We start from the raw sequence: 21,906 nt of genomic DNA, 5'->3' as shown, positions 1-21,906 counted from the left end.
GGTGGTGGTGGTGGGAGATCATTGGAGAGGCAAGTCCTGCTGCTCATCATCATTGTTTGAAGACTTCAAAAGACAATCGATTTGTTTTTTCAACTTGTAGCGGGCATTTGGTGGATAATTCTTGGATGAAGGTTATGAGAAATGAGATGATTCATTTCAAGATCATACCACTGTGGATCTGATTGATTCACAGTGATTTATCGTTGGTAAAGCAGACCGTAGATCATCCCATAGTGGATTTCATGCGGTTGCCGACTTTGGTAAATAACGCATGATCAAATTTCACGCTTCAGCAACGCAAATTTTACGATAAATCACCCTTACCATAGTGGGTGCTCTTAATACCTAGACTTAAAACGTCTTGAGTCATGAAACTCAAGACCCTAGACCAGAGCCCTTACAGTATAATTCGATCATTACAAATATTTTCTCGTTTTGTGCTTTATTTTGCGTTATTTTTTTTACTTTTCCTTGTTATCTTTTTACTTAGTGTTTTTCTTTTCGTTTCAGATATTGTTATTTATGATGTTATACGTTATTTTGTTATATGTAGCATACTAATTTTCTTTCGCCCTACAATGAAGAAGTTACGGTGGTATTCGTGTATAATATTAAACTTTGTGATTCCTTCCTTAATGTGGATATTCTATTACGTCATTGTTACCTTTTCGTTTGTGTGGTGGTATGTTTTCTTTTGTGAATTTTTATTATCTTATTTCTTTGTCTCTCTGGATATTTCTCTCATATTGGCTTATCAACATTATCATAACTTTATAAATCATCTCTTTAAACATCTTAAAGTTTTTCTTTATTATCTATCGATATTTATCTTAAATTTTTTGGTCATGACTTCTCAACAACCTGAAACCTCAAAACCTGTCGTACCTTTATACATTTTATCATCATCTGAACAACAATTTGTCTCACGTTACTTGGAACCTCGCTTCGAAGATTTCAATAAGGCATTCCACAATATGATTGATGCTCGCAACAGTACCGCCTCCGCTGCTATTGAAAAATTATTGGAGAATAGTATAATTCATGCGAAGAATGATGTTTTGAATGTGATTAGATCAGAATTTAAACAAAATATGAATCATGAGAAGAACGAGGTATTAAATGTGATTAGAACTGAGTTTAAATATAAATTTTCATTGCAATCTTTGGAGAGTAAGATTAATGTCGGTTTGGATGAAGGTTTTGCTAGGATTCAGAAACAATGTCTCGATGCATTGGATGAAGAATTCAAAGCCTTCAAGCACTCGATTCCTGTGATGCAAGCGGCTCCGACTCCTTTACCTCCCCCCGAACCTCCAGTCCTTGTTGGCGTGATCTTTGATGGTTTGGACCCTCGTAAAGTACCTGGTTTTGTTGGTGCAGTTCGAGATGCTCTTTTCGCCAACGCGGTCTGTTTCGTTAGCGATGACAGACGCATAACTTGGGTTGCGAAACATTTTCCTATTGCTTCGGGACCACACGACTGGTGGATGAGTTTATTAAAATTGAATGATAAGGAGAATGGTGTTTTAGATTCAGATGATTTTTCCGTCACCCCTACTCGCTTCACTATTGAACCCCTTTGCTCATTGAAGGATTTTTTTAAACAATTTCTTGAAAAATTTGGTGATAAATTCGCCGAAGAACGTTTATTTCTCGAACTTCAGTCTTTCAAGCAAGGCAAATTACCGGTCGGACAATTCATTTCCAGATTCAATTCCATGTCTTTTCAGCTTCAGATTTCAAATGTCGTCTTAAAGAACTTATTCACTTCAGGTTTGCGGGCGGATGTGAAGGATAGAGCTCTTAAACATCCAGACTGGTTTAAATGCTCTACTATTGAAGAACGTCAAGCAGTAGCATTGATGGCTTCCGAACAAGTCATTCATGTAAGCGCGAACAATGCGTCTTTTGGCCAGTCTCATGCGATGCAGCGTGCGGCGTCTTCACCTCCGGTTGTTCATGTTCCTCGTGATCCGAATGCAATGGATGTCGATATCCATGCGGTGAACTCTCGGCGGCCTTTTCCTCCTTTACCAAGCGGTATTACTTTTGGTTTCTTTATCAAATTCTGTCATGCAAGAACTGTTTGTCATCGCTGTTTAAAAGCTTACGATTCAACTCATAAGACGCCTGATGGGAAAAGCGCTTGTCCTAATCCACCTCCGAGATCAACTCAGGAAATTGAAGCTTTTATGCAGCGTCATCAAGCCAGACCGAATGCAACGGTTGCAGCCTTTTCAACCCCTAATGGACCTCGTGATAATTCGCGTGATAAACGTCCCCCTTTCTCTTTTCAACATTCTGTTCTTGATGTCTCAGCGGCTTTTCATCACTTACCAGTTCAACCGTATCAGTTACCACCTCACTTGCAGCACTATCAACAATTTCAATTTGGTCCTGCTTTGGCACCTGTACCCGCTCAAGTTTTGCCTCTTCAACACCCAGGTTTGCCAGCAGCTCTTGGGATGCCTAAGGCGCTAAGTGTGACCGACCCTGTTCAGCAAGTTTCGGCTTTGTTCTCTGAATATCAAAATATCGACCAGCCAACCTACTACGATAATTCTCAGGATGGTTCGGGTGGCGAATTTTTAGATGCTCGGCCTATGTTTGATCCAGTTGAAGATGGTATTAAAGATGATGTGACTACTTCAGTCTCGGCGATTCATTTCAAGAATTCCTCCACTATGGATACTAGGCTTATTTTGGCAGTCGATCTTGTTGTAGATGGAAAGGTTTTTACGGCAAGAGCTTTGGTGGATTCAGGAGCCTCCGGCAGTTTTGTGGATAAAAAGTTTGTTCAACGTCACCAATTTCCCTTATCACTTCGCCCATTTCCTTTAAATTGCGTTACTTTTGATGGGTCTTCTAGCAAGGATGGCCCGGTGACTCATTTTTGGAAAGGGGGTTTATCAATTGAAGATACTGGAAAGCATCTGTTTAAATCCGATGTAGTGTTGGACGTTACTGGTTTAGGTGGCTATGATCTCATTCTTGGGATGGATTGGTTACAAAGTCATCACGGTTGGGTTGGAGGTTTCGGCCCTTCGTTGCGTTTAGACGCCCCAGTTGAATCAGGTTTATCCTCTTTAACTGGTAAATCATCATCATTATCATCCTCTTTTTTGTCTTCCTCTTCTCTTGTTAATCCTTCTTCAAACGTCTCGATTCATTCTATACCGTCTGAATTTCGTCAGTTTGCTGATGTTTTTAACTCGCAGGGTTCATGTAATTTACCTCCTCATTGGCCGGGTTTTGATATGGAAATAAGGCTGAAGGAAGGAGCAGTGCCAACTTATGGCGGGTCTTATTTGATTTCAAAAACGGATGAGGTGGAATTGAAAGCTTGGATTGATGGGCAATTGGCGAAGGGTAACATTAGACATTCTTCTTCACCGGCTGCTTCTCCTATTTTTTTTGTCAAGGTTCAGGGGAAGAAGGACAGACCTTGTGTGGATTATCGTTCTCTCAATTCAATTACTATTCGTGACTCGTTTCCTATTCCTTTGTTGGGTGATCTATTAACACGTGTTTCAGGATGTACATATTTTACTAAATTAGATTTGAAGACTGCTTTCAATTTCATTCGTATAAAGGAGGGTGATGAGTGGAAGACAGCGTTTAGAACTCCTTGGGGTCTATTTGAATGTTTGGTGATGCCATTCGGGTTGGCAAATGGTCCTGCGTGTTTTCAACGGTTTATTCAATCTATTTTATCAGAGTTTTTGGGCATTTTTTGTTTTGTCTACATCGATGATATTTTAATTTTCTCTAAGTCTCGGCAAGATCATGAAAGGCATGTGTTGGAAGTTTTGCGCAAGTTGCAATTGAATCAGTTGAATGTTTCGTTGGATAAATGCCTTTTCTATCAAGCTGAAGTGACATTTTTGGGTTTTGTCATTTCGAAAAGTGGTTTGAGAATGGACCCTAACAAGTTAAAAACTATTGCTGACTGGCCTTATCCTATCAATTCTAAACAGTTATATCGATTTCTTGGTTTCACGAATTTCTATTGTCGTTTCATTCACAGATTTTCCACTATTGCTTCACCTCTTACCGCTTTGACTCAGAAGAATATTGACGTAGTGGCAGGATTGGCTTCACCTGAGTGTTCTTCTGCTTTTCAGTCTTTATTACATGCGTTTACGGTTGCACCTTTGTTATCTCATTTTGACTTTGAAAGACCTAGGTCTCTGCAGGTAGACTGTTCAGGGTTTGCTATGGCTGCTATACTTTCGCAACCTGACGCTGAAGGGAATCTTCTTCCTGTCTCATTCTTTTCCCGAAAACTGACTCCTGCGGAACGGAACTGGCAGGTGCATGTCCAGGAATTAGGGATCATTGTTGAGTCGTTTGAGGAATGGCGTGCCTGGTTGATGGGCACACCTACACCGGTCACGGTATTTTCTGACCACGCCAATCTTTGCTATTTTATGACCTCACAAAAACTGACACCCAGGCAGGCGCGTTGGGCCTCTTATCTTAGTGCGTTTCATTTTCAGATACTTCATACGCCAGGAAAGATGAACCCAGCAGACCCCTTATCACGACGTCCTGATTATGAATATGTATCACAAGATTCAAATCGGATGACGTTGTTGAAGCCATATATGTTGAAAGAAGGCTTGTCTGTATGTTCCATTGACACATCATTTATTATTCCATCTGTTGAAACTTGGGACCTACTTATCAAATCGTATAACGATTATGAGGGGCTTGATAAATCTACGCCTCCACCCCTTTTTACATATTGAGGGGGGCTGTGGTGGTTTAGAGATCGTCTTTTTGTACCTCTCCCTCTTCGTCAACGTATTCTCTCTTCTTTTCATAATTCTGCTTCAATGGGGCATCTGGGGGTGGCACATATGATCAGCTCGGTGTCTCGGACCTTTGGTTGGAAGTCATTGCGGCAGGATGTTATAAATTTTGTTCGTAGCTGCGATTCCTGCCAACGTGTTAAGCGTTCGACGCAGAATCAGCAGGGTCAACTTATTCCTTCTTCAATCCCGGACCGTCCTTGGAGTACTATAGGAATTGACTTCATAGTCAAACTGCCTGTTTCGTCTGGTTGTGACTCAATTTTAGTCATCACCGATTATTTTTCTAAAGGTGCTCATTTTATTCCCTGTAGGGAGTCAATGAGTGCTCCTCAACTAGCAGCTTTGTTTGTTTCCCAGTTTTTTAGATACCATGGATACCCTGATAAAATTATATCAGATCGGGGTTCTACTTTTGTTTCTTCCTTTTGGACAGCGGTTCAGCGACAATTACGCATAACTCCTGCTCCGTCTACGGCTTTCCATCCCCAAACGAATGGTCAGACAGAGCGGACAAATCAAACTTTGGAAGCTTATTTGCGACATTTTATCAGTTACAGACAGGACAATTGGGTTGACATTTTACCAATGGCCGAATTCTGTTTCAATAACACTACTTCTTCCTCTACGAATCTGACTCCTTTTTTTTCATGGAAGGGTTTCCATCCGCGCGCGAATAGTTTTACTGAATTTTCTCGAGTTCCTCATGCAGATGCTTTTGTAGAACATTTGGAGGCAACTCAGTTAAATTTGCTTATCTCTCTGAAACATGCCAAACAGGCTCAGGCGGATCAATATAACAAACATCAAAAACCAGCGGCAGAATACTCTCCTGGCGACTTGGTGTGGCTTTCTAGGCAGAATATTACCACGTCAAGACCGTCGTCCAAGTTGGATTATCGAAAGATTGGTCCGTTCCCAGTGATTCAGATGGTAGGGAAGAACGCGGTAAAACTTAACCTGGGCAGTACTTATTCACGACTTCGTCCAGTTTTTAACATATCTCTGATCTCACCTTATGTGCCTCCCAGTGTAGGAGGACGTGACGTTAATCCTGTACTAGTAAACAACGTTCTGGTAGCAAAGACGCATGACTGGAGGCATGTTTCGGGTATCCTGGATTATAGGAAGAGGAGCAAGAAAGCGCCACCAGAATACTTGTTACGTTGGCTGGGTCGTCCGGTTTCAGACGACACTTGGGTATTGTTACCGGATATTTCTTCTGATTTAGATTTATTTCTTCTGAATTTTCACGCTAAATACCCGCAATTTCCCTGTCCGGACTCGCTTCTAGATTCTCGATTTCAGATGGGATATCAGGCGGCGTTGGGAGTGTTGTGAGGGTAGACGGCGATTATTATTGTAATGATGTAAAATACATAAGAGTCAAATACATAAAATATTCAAATAACTTAGAACAAAACAATTGGAAATAAGACATATAATCAAATACAAGAATTAGGAATAAAAGAAAGATGTTGTAGAAGAAATCGTTGTTAAGCAAAATGGTAGTTAGGATAGATTGTTAAGAAAGTTATAGGTATATATATTTGTTGTAGTTGTGTATAGTTGTGTTTCTTCTTCATCGAATTATTATAGTAACTTTTGTCACTCTTAATACCTAGACTTAAAACGTCTTGAGTCATGAAACTCAAGACCCTAGACCAGAGCCCTTACACTCACCCCTTTTGGCCGTCCTATAAATACTCTGCAATACCCCTCTCCTCCAGCAGGCCAACGACGTCCCCAACACCATCTTGTTGGGCTTCATCAACAATGGGGCCTTTGTATGGCCAGACCAACACTCCAGGAAGTGAAGGACCAACTTCAAACCCTTGCCGACCGATGATTTGCTTGGGGCAGCCATCACGGGGCAGACTTTGACCGGTCATAAAGCCAATGTATGATTCTCACCCACAACAAACCACCAGAGAAACCCCCATCCCTCCGACTAGGGGACATCCAGCTCAACCCTCAACCTCACATCAACTGGCTAGGGCTTCTAATCAACCAAAAGCTTAGATTTTCAGCTCACATAATTGTCACAAATAGCCAAAGGCACCAAGGTTGCTAATCAACTGTCATGCCTATCCAGGACAGGTTCTGTTGAAACAATGGCATGCCTCCAGCTGACTTCTTCCTTAATACACTCAAGAGTAGACTACAAGTGTGCAGTCTGGCCCACGTATGGCAAAACCACATGTCCAGCCAGTATACTACCACATATAGACAACATTGCCTACCAATTTGCACTAGGTGTCTTTTGAATGCATCCGGCCCCTTTTCTCCGCCATGACACCAACTCAGCACCAGCACATGAACATTTTGATGCTACAACAGACACCACAATCCTTCAACTACTAGAACTCTCCAACTCAAACCCAGCCACAAAATTAGTCAAAGCCATCTTCAAGAAAAATAGAGAAGCTCATCATTCCTCTGTTCACCACACCCTAGCGCACCCAAATGGCATCAGACAATTGAAACAATTGTTACCACAATGCCTGGACCCACTAGCAGTTGGCACCCAGATAGACCCCCAGAATCAGAGCAAGGCTCTCTGCCTCCGCACCCCTTTGGATGCTGTCACCCATTTGGCATTGTTCATAGGGTTGCAAAAAGTTTTTGCGTAGTGCACTTAGCCGCTTGGATTTGTATGTAGCCCCCCCTTTTAGAGACAACTGACAGGATTCCCATGCAGTCACACAAAGGAAATGTCACCAGTCTAATCTGGCGTTGAAAACACTGGTACTTGTGTGAGTCTTCAATCCCAAACTCCTTGAAGTTGCTGGTGTTTTTTTGAAGAGCATATAATTGAAGCTTCCCATGATTTTGCTTGAAGACTGCACAATCTTTTTGGAATACATAGGAGGAAACCATGGAACATAAAACTGAAGTGTTGCTTTCATCCAACAGAATGAACCTTTTCTTTGACTCAGAGCTCATCATCTCAACCACCAAGATGTAAACTGGATGTCTTCACCAGATGCGCGGATTTCACACTAGTGACATCTTGAATCATACAAAGGTACAAAAGACTATATATCAAAGACTATCACACTCTGATTTATAGCTATTGCCAAGTGGATTGTTGGTTTCATTTCATTAATACTGACATGTACAGATGTTTGCATGTTAATTATTGGTGTGTCATGGTGGGGGGTCCTGGTGCTTGGTAGGAGGCTGTGCCAATGTTCAGAATATTGGATGTATCTTTTCATATTTATTGGTTCTGGTGTGTGGTTGCTAAGGGGGCAGCAGGCGCTGTACAAGATGTTGCACATATCATTTGTGAAGAAGGTTTTCCAAGATAGGGTGACATGCATGAGCTGTGGGGTAGGTGTGACCACAGACTGGCAGCTACATAACAATTAGTTGGCTAAAACATTTCACAACCCTTGAAGTATTCCAACTCATCTGATCATTTGGCACACAACTCTATACAAACTTCCAAAGTTTTATGTGCAGCATATCATCACTTTTGGTTCTCCCTCAGTGGCACCCTTTGATAATTGAGCTCTGTATGTATGTTTACCACATAGCCACAGTAATTCAAATTAAGAAAGATCAATTTTTCCTCAAAGCATAACTATTTTTCCAGTACATATGTTTTCCTAAAGTTGATCAGATTATTTGAATTAGGAACAGAAGAACCCTTTTTCTCAAACTTCATCTTCTGATAAATCTCATGACACATCTCCAAAATCTGAAATCAATCTCTCAACTTTGTATCTTACTTATAATACTTTCAACCTTGATAATCCAGAAAATGTTAATCACAAAGCTTGCAAATTATGATTTCTGTTTGAATCTATCACATCCAAATACATATGACTTACCCTGTGATAAAATTTGGGTGTGACTGAATCTTGTGAAAGTTGTAACAATCTAACAAGAGTTTCAAGTTCTGTAAAGTGATCAGACACCCCTCATATGTTATGTGTTCTTTACCTCATTGGGCTTTGGATGTTGAAGTTTTTGTTCCAATCTCAATATACAATATGTATATCACACACTATGAATGGATGATATTTTTCATTGCCTATGCATCTTTGGGATCATATTTGTTTCACACACATAGGTTAAAAGGATCCTAGATACATTTGTTGATTCTTGAAGAAGTGCTCAATAAGACTGGTCACATGTCAAAGGTTCAATATATCCTTCAGTAACTTTGGGATCATAGCACAAAAACATGTGCTCATCTGCAATGCACATCTTGCAAAAAATGTCTCACTGCAAACATCTTCAAATGGAGGCAAGATGATCCCTTATGATACTGAGATACTAATGAAGATTTTCACTCATAAGAAGTCAGTACTTCGAGGGAAAAGATGATATAGTGTGATAGAACTCTTCAATCAAGATCAAACGTCCTCAACTTTGATTGGTAAACCAAGTTCAAAACCAGACTAGCAAAAAAACAAAGAGCTTGAAAATTCAAAGAAAATCCAAAGGCTCATCATTCAAATATCCTATTCCACTTGAATTTATAAAAATCAATTACTTTGTATTTTGTTTTACATCAGCTTCGGTATCATTAGAATCCTTCATTTTTTTCAATTCTTGATTTTTTACATGATCTTTTCCCCATGTAGCAGCAACAATTAAAGGAAAGACTAAAGTAGCATCAGCAAAGACCTAAGGAAACCAAACACATCAAAGTTAGGTGATCGATTTACAAAGAACATGAATTGATATATAAAAGATGACTAACTTTAACACTCTCTGAATCCATTTTAATCTTTCCCCAACTGATTGCTTCATCGGGTCTAGCACCAGAATCAGATCCATCGAATTCTTGACCAGTGTTAACATACACAGCATATTCCGCTCCATTTCTCTACCCATCCTCAAAAGGACCATAATAATAAACCAAAAAAAGTTAACGACTAGGGACAAGAATTCAGAAAAGGTCAAACTGACTTACATATAACATTGCATTAGCAATTTGATGTTTACAGACACCACCACCCAAGATGATCATACCGGCTTTTTTAGCTGATCTACCTAACTCATTAATGGATCTGATATCTTCTACTATATCAATTCTGATTGGATCAGGATCCATTTTAATCGAATGAAAACATAACATATCACCAAAAGCTAAAGAATCGAAAAAAACATCCATCAGTTTAATATTTTCCTTATAATTTCAATGTTTAATCAAACGAAAAAAACTTGTAACTTACATCCATCAGTTAAAGCAGGACAAAACACAGGAATTTTATTTTTAGCAGCCCAATAGAGTACTGAAGTCGGATCATTAATTTCAATCCCAAGTCTTTCAATCACTTTAGAAGGAGTCCAATTAATTTTATCTTGAATTTGTTCTTCTCTCATTCGATTTAAAATAGGTATCACCCAATCTTCAAATTTACAATAATTCTCATTAGGTACGATTAAATTACCTATTCGATTTAAACCTGATTTACGTAAAGCTGAACCTGAGTTTTGATCAAATGAAGATAAATAAGTCGAACCTAAACATTTAATAATGTCTTCTTCTATACCTCCTGCTGTGGTGACGATCACTGAGATGTAAGAATGTTCGGTTAAGAATTTGATGATTTCTCGTAAACCTGATGAAATTAAATTCGAGGTGAAACCTAGGAAGATTTTGGTTTTTTCGTCTTCAGGTGAATCTCGAGTTATGCTTGGATCGTCATCTGATAATCTCCATTGACGCTAAAAAGAAGATTGTATCAAAGATTAGTTGGATATTGAACCTTTTTTTTGATATTTTTTGATTTTTGAGTTAAATGTTTTTTAAAGACTTACCATTTTGTTGATGATTTCGATTGATTGATGTAAACTTGTAGCTTGAAATCCAACTTTTTGATAAGATTCCAGTAATTGATTTAAGTCTAATCCATGATTAAAATCTGGACCGTTGATTGAAATCGTTTCGGCTGGAATAGGTATTGATGGAACGAAGATATTTGCTTTAGCTTGATTGAATCCATCCTGTTTATCTTCGTTTTGATTTGAATTCATGATTCTTCAAGTAGGGATTTTAGCTTCGGTCGTCAGAAGTTAAAAGTCAAATCTTCATTTGAAGGTATGATGGTGATATGAGAGCTTCAGTTCCCAGGTCGGTTTGCAGATTTTTATCATGGTTGAAAATTTTCGAAATCGATTGGAACTGAAACTGTATCATCTGGTTCTCCTTTTTTCTTTGTTCGACTGTCGACATCCGACTCATCAAAAAGTACATACGATCGAAGTAAGAACTCAACTGATGAAGCTTGGTTTTGATTATGAGTGCACTTGAATTGATTGACATGCATGACTCAAGTCATCTTATCAGCATTTATGTATCGTATCATACAAGTGAAGAGGTTCACATCAATCGGACATCTTCATATTGTACTTTATCAATTTCACTTCCTCTCTTCTCCTGACTTTTCATACACTTCTGCTGCAAAAAGCGAACACCCCTGTCAAGGAGCATCACTCATAGTCTTTTTCGCCTATCTATGTGGAATCTTCCTCACCGTTGCAATCTCTTCGTTCGCGAAAGAGGTAGCCGACACATTGAATAGGAATAAGGAGTATCAACTGAACGAGCAAGTTGTCAGTAAGATTTTTTGATGGCTAGAACCCTCAACAAATCATACTTCACATTACATCCGCTGAGCAATATCATGGCAAAGAGGCAATTGTAAAAAGCCATGAACGGAATATTTACAACAACAGATGTTTTCTTGAAACCCGTTCCAAGTTCTTTACCAAACGTCATAAAGATCTTCAAAGAAGATGATAGAATAAAACAAATGTGAAGGTCTTTTGAATTTCACGAACTCTTGTAAATCCAGCCCACCTACTTCCTTTGGTAAACCGCGTTCAAACTCACAAGGAACTGATAAAATGATCAGTCAGGCTGGGAGCGCGTTGACTTCTGACACAAAGCTTTTCACAGCAAAATTCCTTCACTATGATATTATATAACCTGTCTATGATGGTCCTGGTGGCTTCATTTCCCCACCCATGGTGAAGATCACAAAGCCGAGTTCCACAATCACCGGTTCAGAGTTCAAAAGTGAGTTGAAATTGAAGCGAAAACTGTAGGAATCAAAGCCCCCGGGCCCAACATCATAGCTGATTCAATGGGAATGGTGATATGTACTTGGCTGAGAGATGCCCAACATGATGATTGTCAAGCTGATGACAGAGACAAAGCCTGACCTTCTAGAGAGGCAAAGTGAGCCATTACAATCTGAAATTTTGGTTATGCACTTCGAATTGTTACCTTTTCCCATCACTCACACTTCAAAAGGGCGATCTTAGGGTTTTGTTTGTCATAGTCCTGGTTTATTCCATGTCTCCTTCAAGGCCACTATTTCCTCATGTCTTTGTTTCTCTCAAGATCCCGTGTTCTATTCCAAATCCATGTTGATCATATACACATAAACAGGTCCCATATGAGTGACCCCAATTGTGTCTCTCTATTTTCTTTGCGCTTATTTAGCGGGGCAGAAATGCAAACCACACCTTCTTGAATCAGTATCTAAACTTGACCTTTGCACCCTTTGCTAGTGCCACACAAAGTAAAGAGAAACAAACCAGAATAGTGGTGGATGACAACCCAGCTGTGAGCAAAGAAAAGTTAGAAGACACATCTGCTACTCCAGCTGTTGATTTGGAGGCAGCCATCTTAGTCAACACTCTTTAATTGAAACTTTATGTAAACTCGGGAGCATTGTTTGACAGTTGGTTGCCTAGTGAGGTGGTTACTTGTGTTATGAAAATATCAGAATGGTCAGCAATGGAGGCAGAATGCAGTCTTACTCTTAGTCAGGAGGCTGAAGAGGTGATCACTGGCTTGATCAAGGGTTTGCATCAGGGGATTTTGATCCATACCTTAGGATACCAGAGGTAGCTCACCTGAGAATCACCAGTCCATTCACACTGCAATCAAGAAAATCAAGAGCACATTATAGCTAGGGAGCACCATGAAGGGAGGGCATTTGGTCCATCTACTCACAAAGAAGTATTCCAAAAGATTACTTTCTTTTGATCTATTCCTGTAGGAGGTGTCATCAACAGATATGGCTCCTTTAAGATCATAATCATAAACAACATGTCATTCCCCCAGAACTCCTCCCTCACACCATCTGTGAATAGTTTCGTAAATAAAAAAGAGGTTGATACTGACTGTGACAATTAAGGTCTTTGTACAATTCTTTCATAATGAGAAGGGACAATATTTTCTTGTTATCTTTGACTGAGAAATGGCTTACCACCAAATCCCAACCCATCCTGACCAATGGTGATACCTCTTCATTATGTATCTTGACAATAACTTGTGATTGGACTCTTGTGTCCAGTTCCAAGGTGTCACAGGGTGTGGTGTCTTTAGTTGTCCGGCTGATCTATGAAAAAAGATAGCTGTAGTCCTTTTTGACTTAGAAGCTATGTGTTGTTGGGTGGACAATGATCTGCTGATTAAAGATGTCACAACCCAGAAAACTAAAGCAGACAAAGTTTCACTCAGTGACTTAATTGGTGTAGTGTCAAACATCAAGAAATTCCACAAATCCAGTGACAAACAGAACTATATTGGATTTATATTGAATACACCCAAGGGGACAGTGAAACTTTTTTCTGAGAAGATGAAGGAGATGAAAATCGTTTCCTAAATCCAAAGGAGTCCTTCAACTTTAAGGAGACAGAGAAGTTTTTGGGACAATTAGTCCATACTACTGACATAGCACCCAACCTCCATTGCTATTTACCACCTTTATACCAATGGAAAAAGGAGTGGAAGGTCTTGTCAGAAAAACAGGCACTTCCTGCTGCCATAAGGGCAGATTTGATGGGGTGGAAATGTGTCCTGGAACTTGGAAGCCTTTGAAGCCTTTGAAGCCAGACAGTTCAGCCCAGACATTGAGGCCACAGATGGCACCACCAACATAGATGCCTCAGATTGAAAAATCTGAGGCATCTTTGAATGGAAACCCTTGGACAGGTCTTGTCCGAGGATTTGAGTCTGGTGATACCTCAGATTTTTCAATCCAAGGCATCTTTGTTGGCTGTGTGGAAGCTGGGTAGGCAACCCAGCAACATGTTTTGGAAATGGTATCTTGATCTGTGTGTAACATCTCATGTCACTCGATATTACAGAAGTCTACTACCTTACTTAACATACCTTAGACTTAGGACTTAACTCTCTATATCTCTCTTTCTCAACACCGTTTTCATCCTGACTCCTTAAGGTTCTTTGACTGACCTTTTGTCATTGTCTCCTTGGAGTCAGGTACGCTTATATACATTTTCTCTTTTCATCTATTATCATCTTTCTTGTACCTTAAGGTTCTTTGACTGACCTTTTGTCATTGTCTCCTTGGAGTCAGTTTGTAAAGCAAATTCGTGTACTTTGGTTCTAGAAACCATTTCCACCACTATCGTGGTGTCGAGTCCCAACGTGCCCCTTCCTTCTCTACGTCCTTCAGTGAGGACATAAGAAGTCCTTACACTGTGCCAAGTGTGCACAGTTCAAACTAAAGGCTGGAAGGAAGGACTATCTGAAAGTCTCTGAGAAAAGAGGAATAGTATGGGCTGAGACACACACAATACACCTCTGGAAAACTTGTAGTAATTCAACTCTATTGGTTGTGTTTGCAGACAGATACATACATGCATGCCTAAGAAGTTTCACTACCAGCCTAAAGTAACTTTCCTATGGAAAAAGCAAAAAAATGATGGCATTTACATAGAGTAACAAATGATTGAAAATGCAATAAATTAGCATTATTCTAACTTAAATTTGAATTTTTGATTATGATATGCATCAATAAAATCTAATCAATTTTTTCTGCAAGAAGATTACTTTGTGCTGGTACATAGTGTTTGTTTCTCCAAAATCCAAAGATAAAAAGTTGAAACTTATTTGTTGTTACAAGAACAAGTATGAAACAAATTCCATGTAGTGAAACACATACAATTTTAAAGTTTTATCCTGTAATGTATAAAGTTAGGTGTCAATGCCTTCAGCTTTTTGTCTTGGATTTTGGAAGCCACAAACTTCTTGAGAACACACTTGTCCTAGATATCTATAGCAAAATCAAAAGAATACTGACAGCTTTACACAATGTTTGGATGAGGCCCTTGAGAGATCATTGCTTCAGCAAAGATGATTTGGTAGCTGCCTTAAGTTGAGTCGTAAAATGATATCTTCCATAGTCCCCCAACCAAGGCCCAATGGCAATGTTGATACTTTGAGCTGTTACTCACTCCACTGAGATTCAAAGGTTGTTGTAGGCAAATATATAATGGATTGTCATAATAAAAACACGTAATCTAAGAATGGTATATGTATATAAGCACAGTCTCATTATGATAATATTCATATTTATTGTTGAACCTACACATATTAGAACTTGAAGCTTCAGCTACTGCGGTGGGTGTGTCCGCCTCTGCCTGCTAAGGATATGTTTCCCTAATACATGCCAACCGAGGAGCCACCATCTCGAGAGAGTCATTTGGAATCATCAACCTGAGATATAAAGAAAGGTAGTTTGAGAGATGGATACAACCTGATTGAAAAAAATCACCAAATCGATAAAGAATTTATGAGATGAGAGATCAAGTGAATTTAGAGCTTAAGTGAGATAAATTGAAGGTTTAAGTTTAAGTTGTTTGATTTGAATTTGAAATTTGAAAGTTTAATTTTAATTTTTTAATGATTCACATTCTAAGATTTGAAGTTCGAACCATTCAAGCCAAGCCAAGCTTATCCAACAGTTCAACAACAACAAGTTTACTTACTCACTTCAAAGAAAGATATCATCAATCAACCACACTCACACTCACACTCACAGCAATCACACTCACACTACTACTATTACTAACTTATCATTCACATTCACATTCACTTCAACTTATCAAGCAACTATCATTTCATCATTCATCATTCAATCACCATTTCGATTTAAGATTCCAATTCGATTTCAGTTTACACTTCACTTTCGTTTATCAACTTATCAACTTAGACTCTTGAATTGATTTCAAATCTTCATCTTTTTCTGATTTTTATTTTTCATAATCTTCATTTTCATCATCATCATTATGTCGAACTGTGTCTCATGTAATACTCCACCTTCACCATGTGATTGCAAATCAACTCAAACTTGTGTACAAACTTCAAGAGATTGCTTCAATTGTCCTCGTAACATTTGTATCGATTCAGGTACTTCTCATAGTCCTTCTTCTACTGCTTCATTAGCTTCAATCATTGGTGCTTCATTAGGTGGTGTATTAGGTTCATTAGCTTTAATCGGTTTGATTTGGTTTCTTTATAAACGTGGTCTCTTGAATCGATTCTTATCTAATCGATTCAGTTCTTCTTCTCCTGCTTCTTCTCGTCGGAAATCTCATCAAAGACCTCTTTATACTACTACATCTACAGCTATCGATCGCAAATCAAAATCATTCAATCCAAATCAAATCAATCAAACAACTTCACCTTCAAATCTTCAACCTACTCTAGCTCATCAAAAAACCGCTTCTGCTTCTGCTAGGAGGATTAGTGAAGCCATCCTTAATCAACGGAATTCTAATCATCTCATGAACATTATTCCTTCGGATCATCTTCAATCTGATTCAAACCGACTAGATTCACTTAGTCTTAATATTAGCAATCATCATCAAAACTCTCCTCTTATCATTCAAGGTCAGTCTTTATTTTCATCTCACTTCAACCCTAAGAAAGCTAATCAAACTGCTGCTGTTCTTTCTTTGCTTTGTTCATCATCCTGAACTTTTCTTAATCATCACTTGATGGCAGACGATCCATTCTCAGATCGGAATTCTACCACCTCGGCTCATCGTCAACTTCCACCAATCGCTAATGTCAACAGTCCTTTAATGGGTAACGAATCTAATCTCTTTGGTCTTAATTCAAACTTCCTTTCAACTTCATCTGTTCCTGTCAATGCATATATCCCTCAAAACTCAAAATCACTTTCGATTCAAGATGTAGAAGATCGTGATGGGCTTGGTAATACTTCTCCTGGCGTTCTCTCTCCTTCGACACCCGGTTCAGCCTTAGATCCAGCTCTCAGGAGGAAATCGTCTAATTTAATCTTGATCGATCCATCTGACCATCAAAGATCACCTCATCATTCTCCTTCGGCTGCTTCTGCATCAAAATCGTCTTTCCTGACCCATCAAACCCCTGGTCTATCTCATCCAGCTCCAAGTAGTAACGGGACTCACTTGAGACCTATCCGTCCTCCTCGTGCACCTGGTCTCGATCTCTGTTTACCGACAGCTGCTTCTCAATCTGGAAGTACATCACAACCGTCTCATCTGGCTCGTAAAGATAGCCAAACATCCTCACTTGTACCTGAATTAGGATTGGTTAGTAGTAGATTCTCAGCCGATACCACCTTCACTCGACATTCTGTTGCTTCCACTACGGCTGCCAGTGTTGGACGTTGGAGTCAACCTCCACCTATGCCAAATCTTGCCTCGCCTGCTCTGTCTCGTCCGAATTATGGCTCAACAGATGGAATGCCCATTGGATCTCGTCTTTCACTTGATTCGAGTCATCATTCATTCCATCAAAACCAACTTAGGCCAATGTCGAATGTTTCCGAAGCTACCTCACATGACAGTCGTCTCAGTAGTATCCTTGATCCGGCTATGATTGTTACTCCAGTCACTTTGGTCCGAACCGCATCAGGTCGACAAGCAGCAGTCCAACGAGTCGCACTTCGAGGTCAAGAGAAGGCACGTGTAGTCAGACTCAACCGAAGTGCCAGTACAGCGTCACATCATCAACAACCACCTCTTCCTTCTAATGTGCCCACACAAACTTTATCACCGATCGACAGTCCTAAAGAGTCACTCATGACACTTGCCAATTCTCCCCCTATCACCAGGCGTGCCTTGCAACCTCAGGCTTCACTCAATTCAGTTATCATGGATCAAAATCAGGATCAGAACCAATCCCAATCCCAATCAAATCCTCAAACCTCTCCATCTCTATCATCATCTTCTGGTGATCCGTTTGCAGATTCGGCTGCGGTTCAAGACCTCGTCTCATCTAAGAACAGTCAAGAGAAAATGTCTCCCGAGTGGAACTCACTTCTGACGCACCCTGAGATGAATCATTCTACTCTCAGTCATGAGACACCGAGCATTTACAGTAATGCAAGCACTGTGACCATTGCCGATGATGGTCATGGTAGTAGTCTCTCTGTCCGTTCAGACCATACCCTGGATCGTACTCACTCCACTCTCGCTGTTGTAGGCCAATCACAGATCAACTCGAATAGTCTCAATCTCACTCATCAAAGAGCCATCATAGACAATCAACCTAACACTGAGATCATAGTTGAAGGTCTTGTTATGAATACCCAAGAGAATCAACAATCAAGAGTACCATCTAGCATTATTACTCCAAGGGTGAACAGTCGATTTATGAGTTCACCATCGATCGTTTCACGGTCTTCGATGGCTACCAGTAGTATTGGAGAAGAAAGTTTTATGGATGAAGGACCGGCGATTGTGAGTACAGCAAGGATGATACCGGATGATTTGTCATCTTTGACCCATCGAGGGACTGGTACACCTAGATTATCAGTTTTACAAGCTCCTTTGAGTAGGATCTCATTAAGTTCATTGATCAATCAAGAAAGAGTAATTGATCGAAACTCATTAAGAGAACCTAGTCGACCGTTTCTCGGAGGAGGAGGAGGGGCTGGAACAGCTGAAGGATCCGATATAAGAGCTTCGGTCGTCTCGACGTCTATTTCGATTAGGAGTGGCTATGGATCGGTCCTGGAAGGGATCCCCTTTAATATCGGATTCGGAACGTTGAATGATGATGAGTTTGGAGGATTGGGGGATTTGAATGGAGGACTTGAAGATGAAGAGATCAGTGTTGGTTTGGATGATGATGAAGGGTTGATGAGGGATGGCATCACGGCTTTACAGTTTGTGGAAGATGGGATTGGGGAACTTGAGAGTTGATGCGCTTGGGATCTGAATCTTAAATCATTCTTGTTTAAGTTTAAGGTTAGGAATTTTTTTTGTTTGGATGATTGAATGGGTTTTTTTTGGGTTGCTTATTTTGGTTTGCTCGTTTTTTTGAAAGTCAAGTTAAATTTGATAAGTATATATATACCTAGAACTTTGAAAGGAAGGAAATTTTCTTTTTTTTTTCTTTTCTTCTCCATTTATTTAAAGTCATCACACATGCTCTTTTTTGGATTCCTGTCTTTTTTTTTACAATCATTTTTTAACATGTTGAGACATCTTTTTTTTTTACTTTGATATCTATATCTTTTGATCTCTTTATTAAACACATGAAGTTTTTCTTTTTGTATTGTTTTTTTTTGTTGATCTTTTTTTGGTTTTATCCGTTTTCTTTTTTTTTTGGTTTTATATCAGTCTTTTTTTTTGTTTTCTTTGTTGAAATGTTTTGAATGGGTTTGAATGGAGGAAGGTTTAGTTGAAGATGAAAAAAAACAGTATATACATATATATAGGATATAGAAAATCTTTTTTTTTGAATTTTGAATTTTGAATTATTTTTTTCTTTTTAATATGTGAATGGTTTATTTTATTTTTTTTGGAATTTTGGAATTTGAAGGAAAAAAAATAAAAAAATCGGAATGGGTTTCAGAACCAGGAAAATGCATTCTGATTACTAATATAGCTGTTTTAATGATGGTTGGATTTCTTTTTTGAAAGTGGTTTGCTGGGCAAAATACTTTTTTTTTTGCGTTTTTTGGGTTCATGAAGTGGAGCAAGATGGGAACTTGAAAGGGAGATGATCCTCAGGCTCCAATAATGATCATGTGTCAATCTCTTACAAAACACCAGTTAATTCATTTATGATTATCATTCAGATTTCATAACTAGTAGTAGTAAAACCATACATTTCTGACCAGTTAGTAAGATATGGGAAATATATTCTGTGCTCAACACTCATACTTAAGTGTCATGAGTAAGCTGATTTTACTTGTACAGAAAATTATAACATCCCACATTCTGGTTGGGAATGGACAAACCCTGTGGATCCAAGTTATTCCAACTGAGTGAGACAGGCAAATGTGCACTGTTTTCCACACCTACCTGAACATGGCTGTCCTTCTATTGTTCTAAAAAATTAATTTTCAGAAGCCATTTTGGCTCCTCATCAAGTCAAGAAATGTAGGATCACGTGGATTTCAAAGTTCCTGAACCGGTCTTTGGCTTCGATTACTCACCAACAAGCATTGGCTGTAGGCCGCAAAAAGCATTGGCTGTAGGGCGCAAAAAGCGTCTTCCCCGTACGGGAATCGAACCCGTCTCTACCGCGCACTTCGAGCATGAAAGGCGGCCATACTAGCCGATATACTAACGAGGACTGTGTCATACTGATTTCCGAGCATTACTTATACCACGCTTCACAGCTTCAAATCGAAACACATAAATCTTAACCACAACAGGAAACTCCTACAATTGTATTGTTATTGTTCTCAAAAAGGCAAACATTTAAGGATCTGGATATACAAGTCTGTTCCAATAGTTCATCACAATCATAAGTGTTTAGCCTGCTGAGAGAGTCGAGCAGAAGAGTCCACAATCAAAAAATCTGGATTGTCACTCAACCCCTAGGTCACTGTGACCTCTGATTTAGATCTTCAAGGCTGGCCCACCAAAAGAGACTTGAACCAACAAACTTGAATTGATACTCAAGGTAAATGGATAGAGATGCAAGCCTTTATAGAATCAACTCCATGATGAATTTCATATCCAATTCCTAAAACTTTGAGTCATGTGAAGCCAGTTGAAGCCTATATATTGTTATATATAGGCTTGAAATGGTAGAGGAGTCCTTGTATATATACATGTACCCTGGCCCCCAACCACTGTGTAGTATCACATGCTTCAATATGAGTTATACTTTCAGAAACTCATAACAAATGAAATGAAAAAAAAACTTGAAGTAACAGAATATTCATTAAGCTGTGAACTCATCTTCAGAATCAAACCATTGAACCATAGCAAGATGAAACACTTACCAACAAGTTGACAAAGGTAAATAGATACAGAAAAGGAATTGTAAGCTAGATATGATCAAAAGATTATTGTAAACAAAGAACACTGGAATTCACTTAATGCTCCACTAGATCATGTTCCATACTTTTTCTCACATGGTTATAACAGTCTTGTATGCTAGCTCATCCTAACTTAACAGGTTGTGTCCCATGCAGAAACATCAACAAAAGAGCTGTTCATTCTATTTGGGCGGATTGGCAAAGTGGTTGGCCCAAATATGTTTGTGAGCCTTGATATGACCTCGGTCAACATTGGGTGCTTTGCCCGGAAGTGATCCTCCACCTTTGCATGGCCCATTAGGAGGTGGTTGATTGAGGAGGTGGCTAACTAAATTCACAGTGTTGGTGACCATTCTAGCCCGGTTAGCAGAGCTGGTGCTTATTGCGGATAAGGCTTTGAGTGGTAGTGGCAGCTTGGTTGGCGGAGACATTTCTACAAGAAGATACAACATAAGGTAGAGACTTAAGTTTCCTTTGCAGCATCAAAGCGCCACATTGAAATCAAAACTCACTGAATCAATAAAAAAATCGCAAAAACAGTCAAGATGTTGAGTTCCTAACTTGATTGAAGAGGGTTATGGGAGTTTCATTAGCAGAATGGACAATTAGAGTTATGTGAGGTCTTGCCGCAAAGCAATTGGTGTGGGTTATGTGAAACCAATCATAAGTTGATTGGTGAGCCATGACAAACTATGATGTCCTTGTTGCTTATCAAATCATTTGATTTTATGTTCTGATTGTTGTTATGATTTGCAATCATCCTGTGTGATGAATTTGATATGTTTCTCTTGATTTGATAATATTTTGAACAACAGAAATCCACATTCCATTATTTGACCCACACAAAACATGGTGCATTGATGTCCGGCAACACAGCACTTTCCAAATGTGATATGAGAAAACCCACGGCTGTAATAGCTCCGCAAATATGAGCCACACTGTCATATCCACAGAAATAGCAACTTGCTACATAAACCCGGATGGAATTTACTCTTCTCAAATCCACGGATGCAAATTGTTCATCCTTTCCTGCGAAG

At 39.3% G+C, this 21,906-nt stretch overlaps 3 protein-coding genes across 3 annotated transcripts; 2 read left to right on the top strand and 1 right to left on the bottom strand.

The window, feature by feature from the left end:
* Positions 1–1,091: 1,091 nt before the first annotated feature.
* Positions 1,092–2,611, top strand: MELLADRAFT_106409 (uncharacterized protein; the record flags this gene model as incomplete). Its single annotated transcript, XM_007409803.1, has 3 exons — positions 1,092–1,322; positions 1,731–2,515; positions 2,593–2,611. The coding sequence occupies 3 exons, from the start codon at positions 1,092–1,094 to the stop codon at positions 2,609–2,611; spliced, it is 1,035 nt and encodes a 344-aa protein (XP_007409865.1).
* Positions 2,612–9,317: 6,706 nt separating this feature from the next.
* MELLADRAFT_35929 (uncharacterized protein) lies at positions 9,318–10,811 on the bottom strand (the record flags this gene model as incomplete). Its single annotated transcript, XM_007409773.1, has 5 exons — positions 9,318–9,455; positions 9,532–9,657; positions 9,745–9,920; positions 10,007–10,502; positions 10,596–10,811. 5 exons carry the CDS (start codon positions 10,809–10,811, stop codon positions 9,318–9,320), a joined length of 1,152 nt encoding a protein of 383 aa, XP_007409835.1.
* Positions 10,812–16,602: 5,791 nt separating this feature from the next.
* MELLADRAFT_77752 (uncharacterized protein) lies at positions 16,603–19,382 on the top strand (the record flags this gene model as incomplete). The annotated part of the gene is made up of 2 exons (XM_007409804.1): positions 16,603–18,839; positions 18,919–19,382. One exon carries the CDS (start codon positions 16,683–16,685, stop codon positions 18,792–18,794), a length of 2,112 nt encoding a protein of 703 aa, XP_007409866.1.
* Between the last annotated feature and the right edge of the window lie 2,524 nt (positions 19,383–21,906).

This window comes from Melampsora larici-populina, assembly GCF_000204055.1.
Source record: "Melampsora larici-populina 98AG31 unplaced genomic scaffold MELLAscaffold_17, whole genome shotgun sequence".
Lineage (NCBI taxonomy): Eukaryota > Fungi > Basidiomycota > Pucciniomycetes > Pucciniales > Melampsoraceae > Melampsora > Melampsora laricis-populina.
The sequence above is the reverse complement of the archived record's forward strand: the minus strand, read 5'-3'. Positions and strand labels throughout refer to the sequence as shown.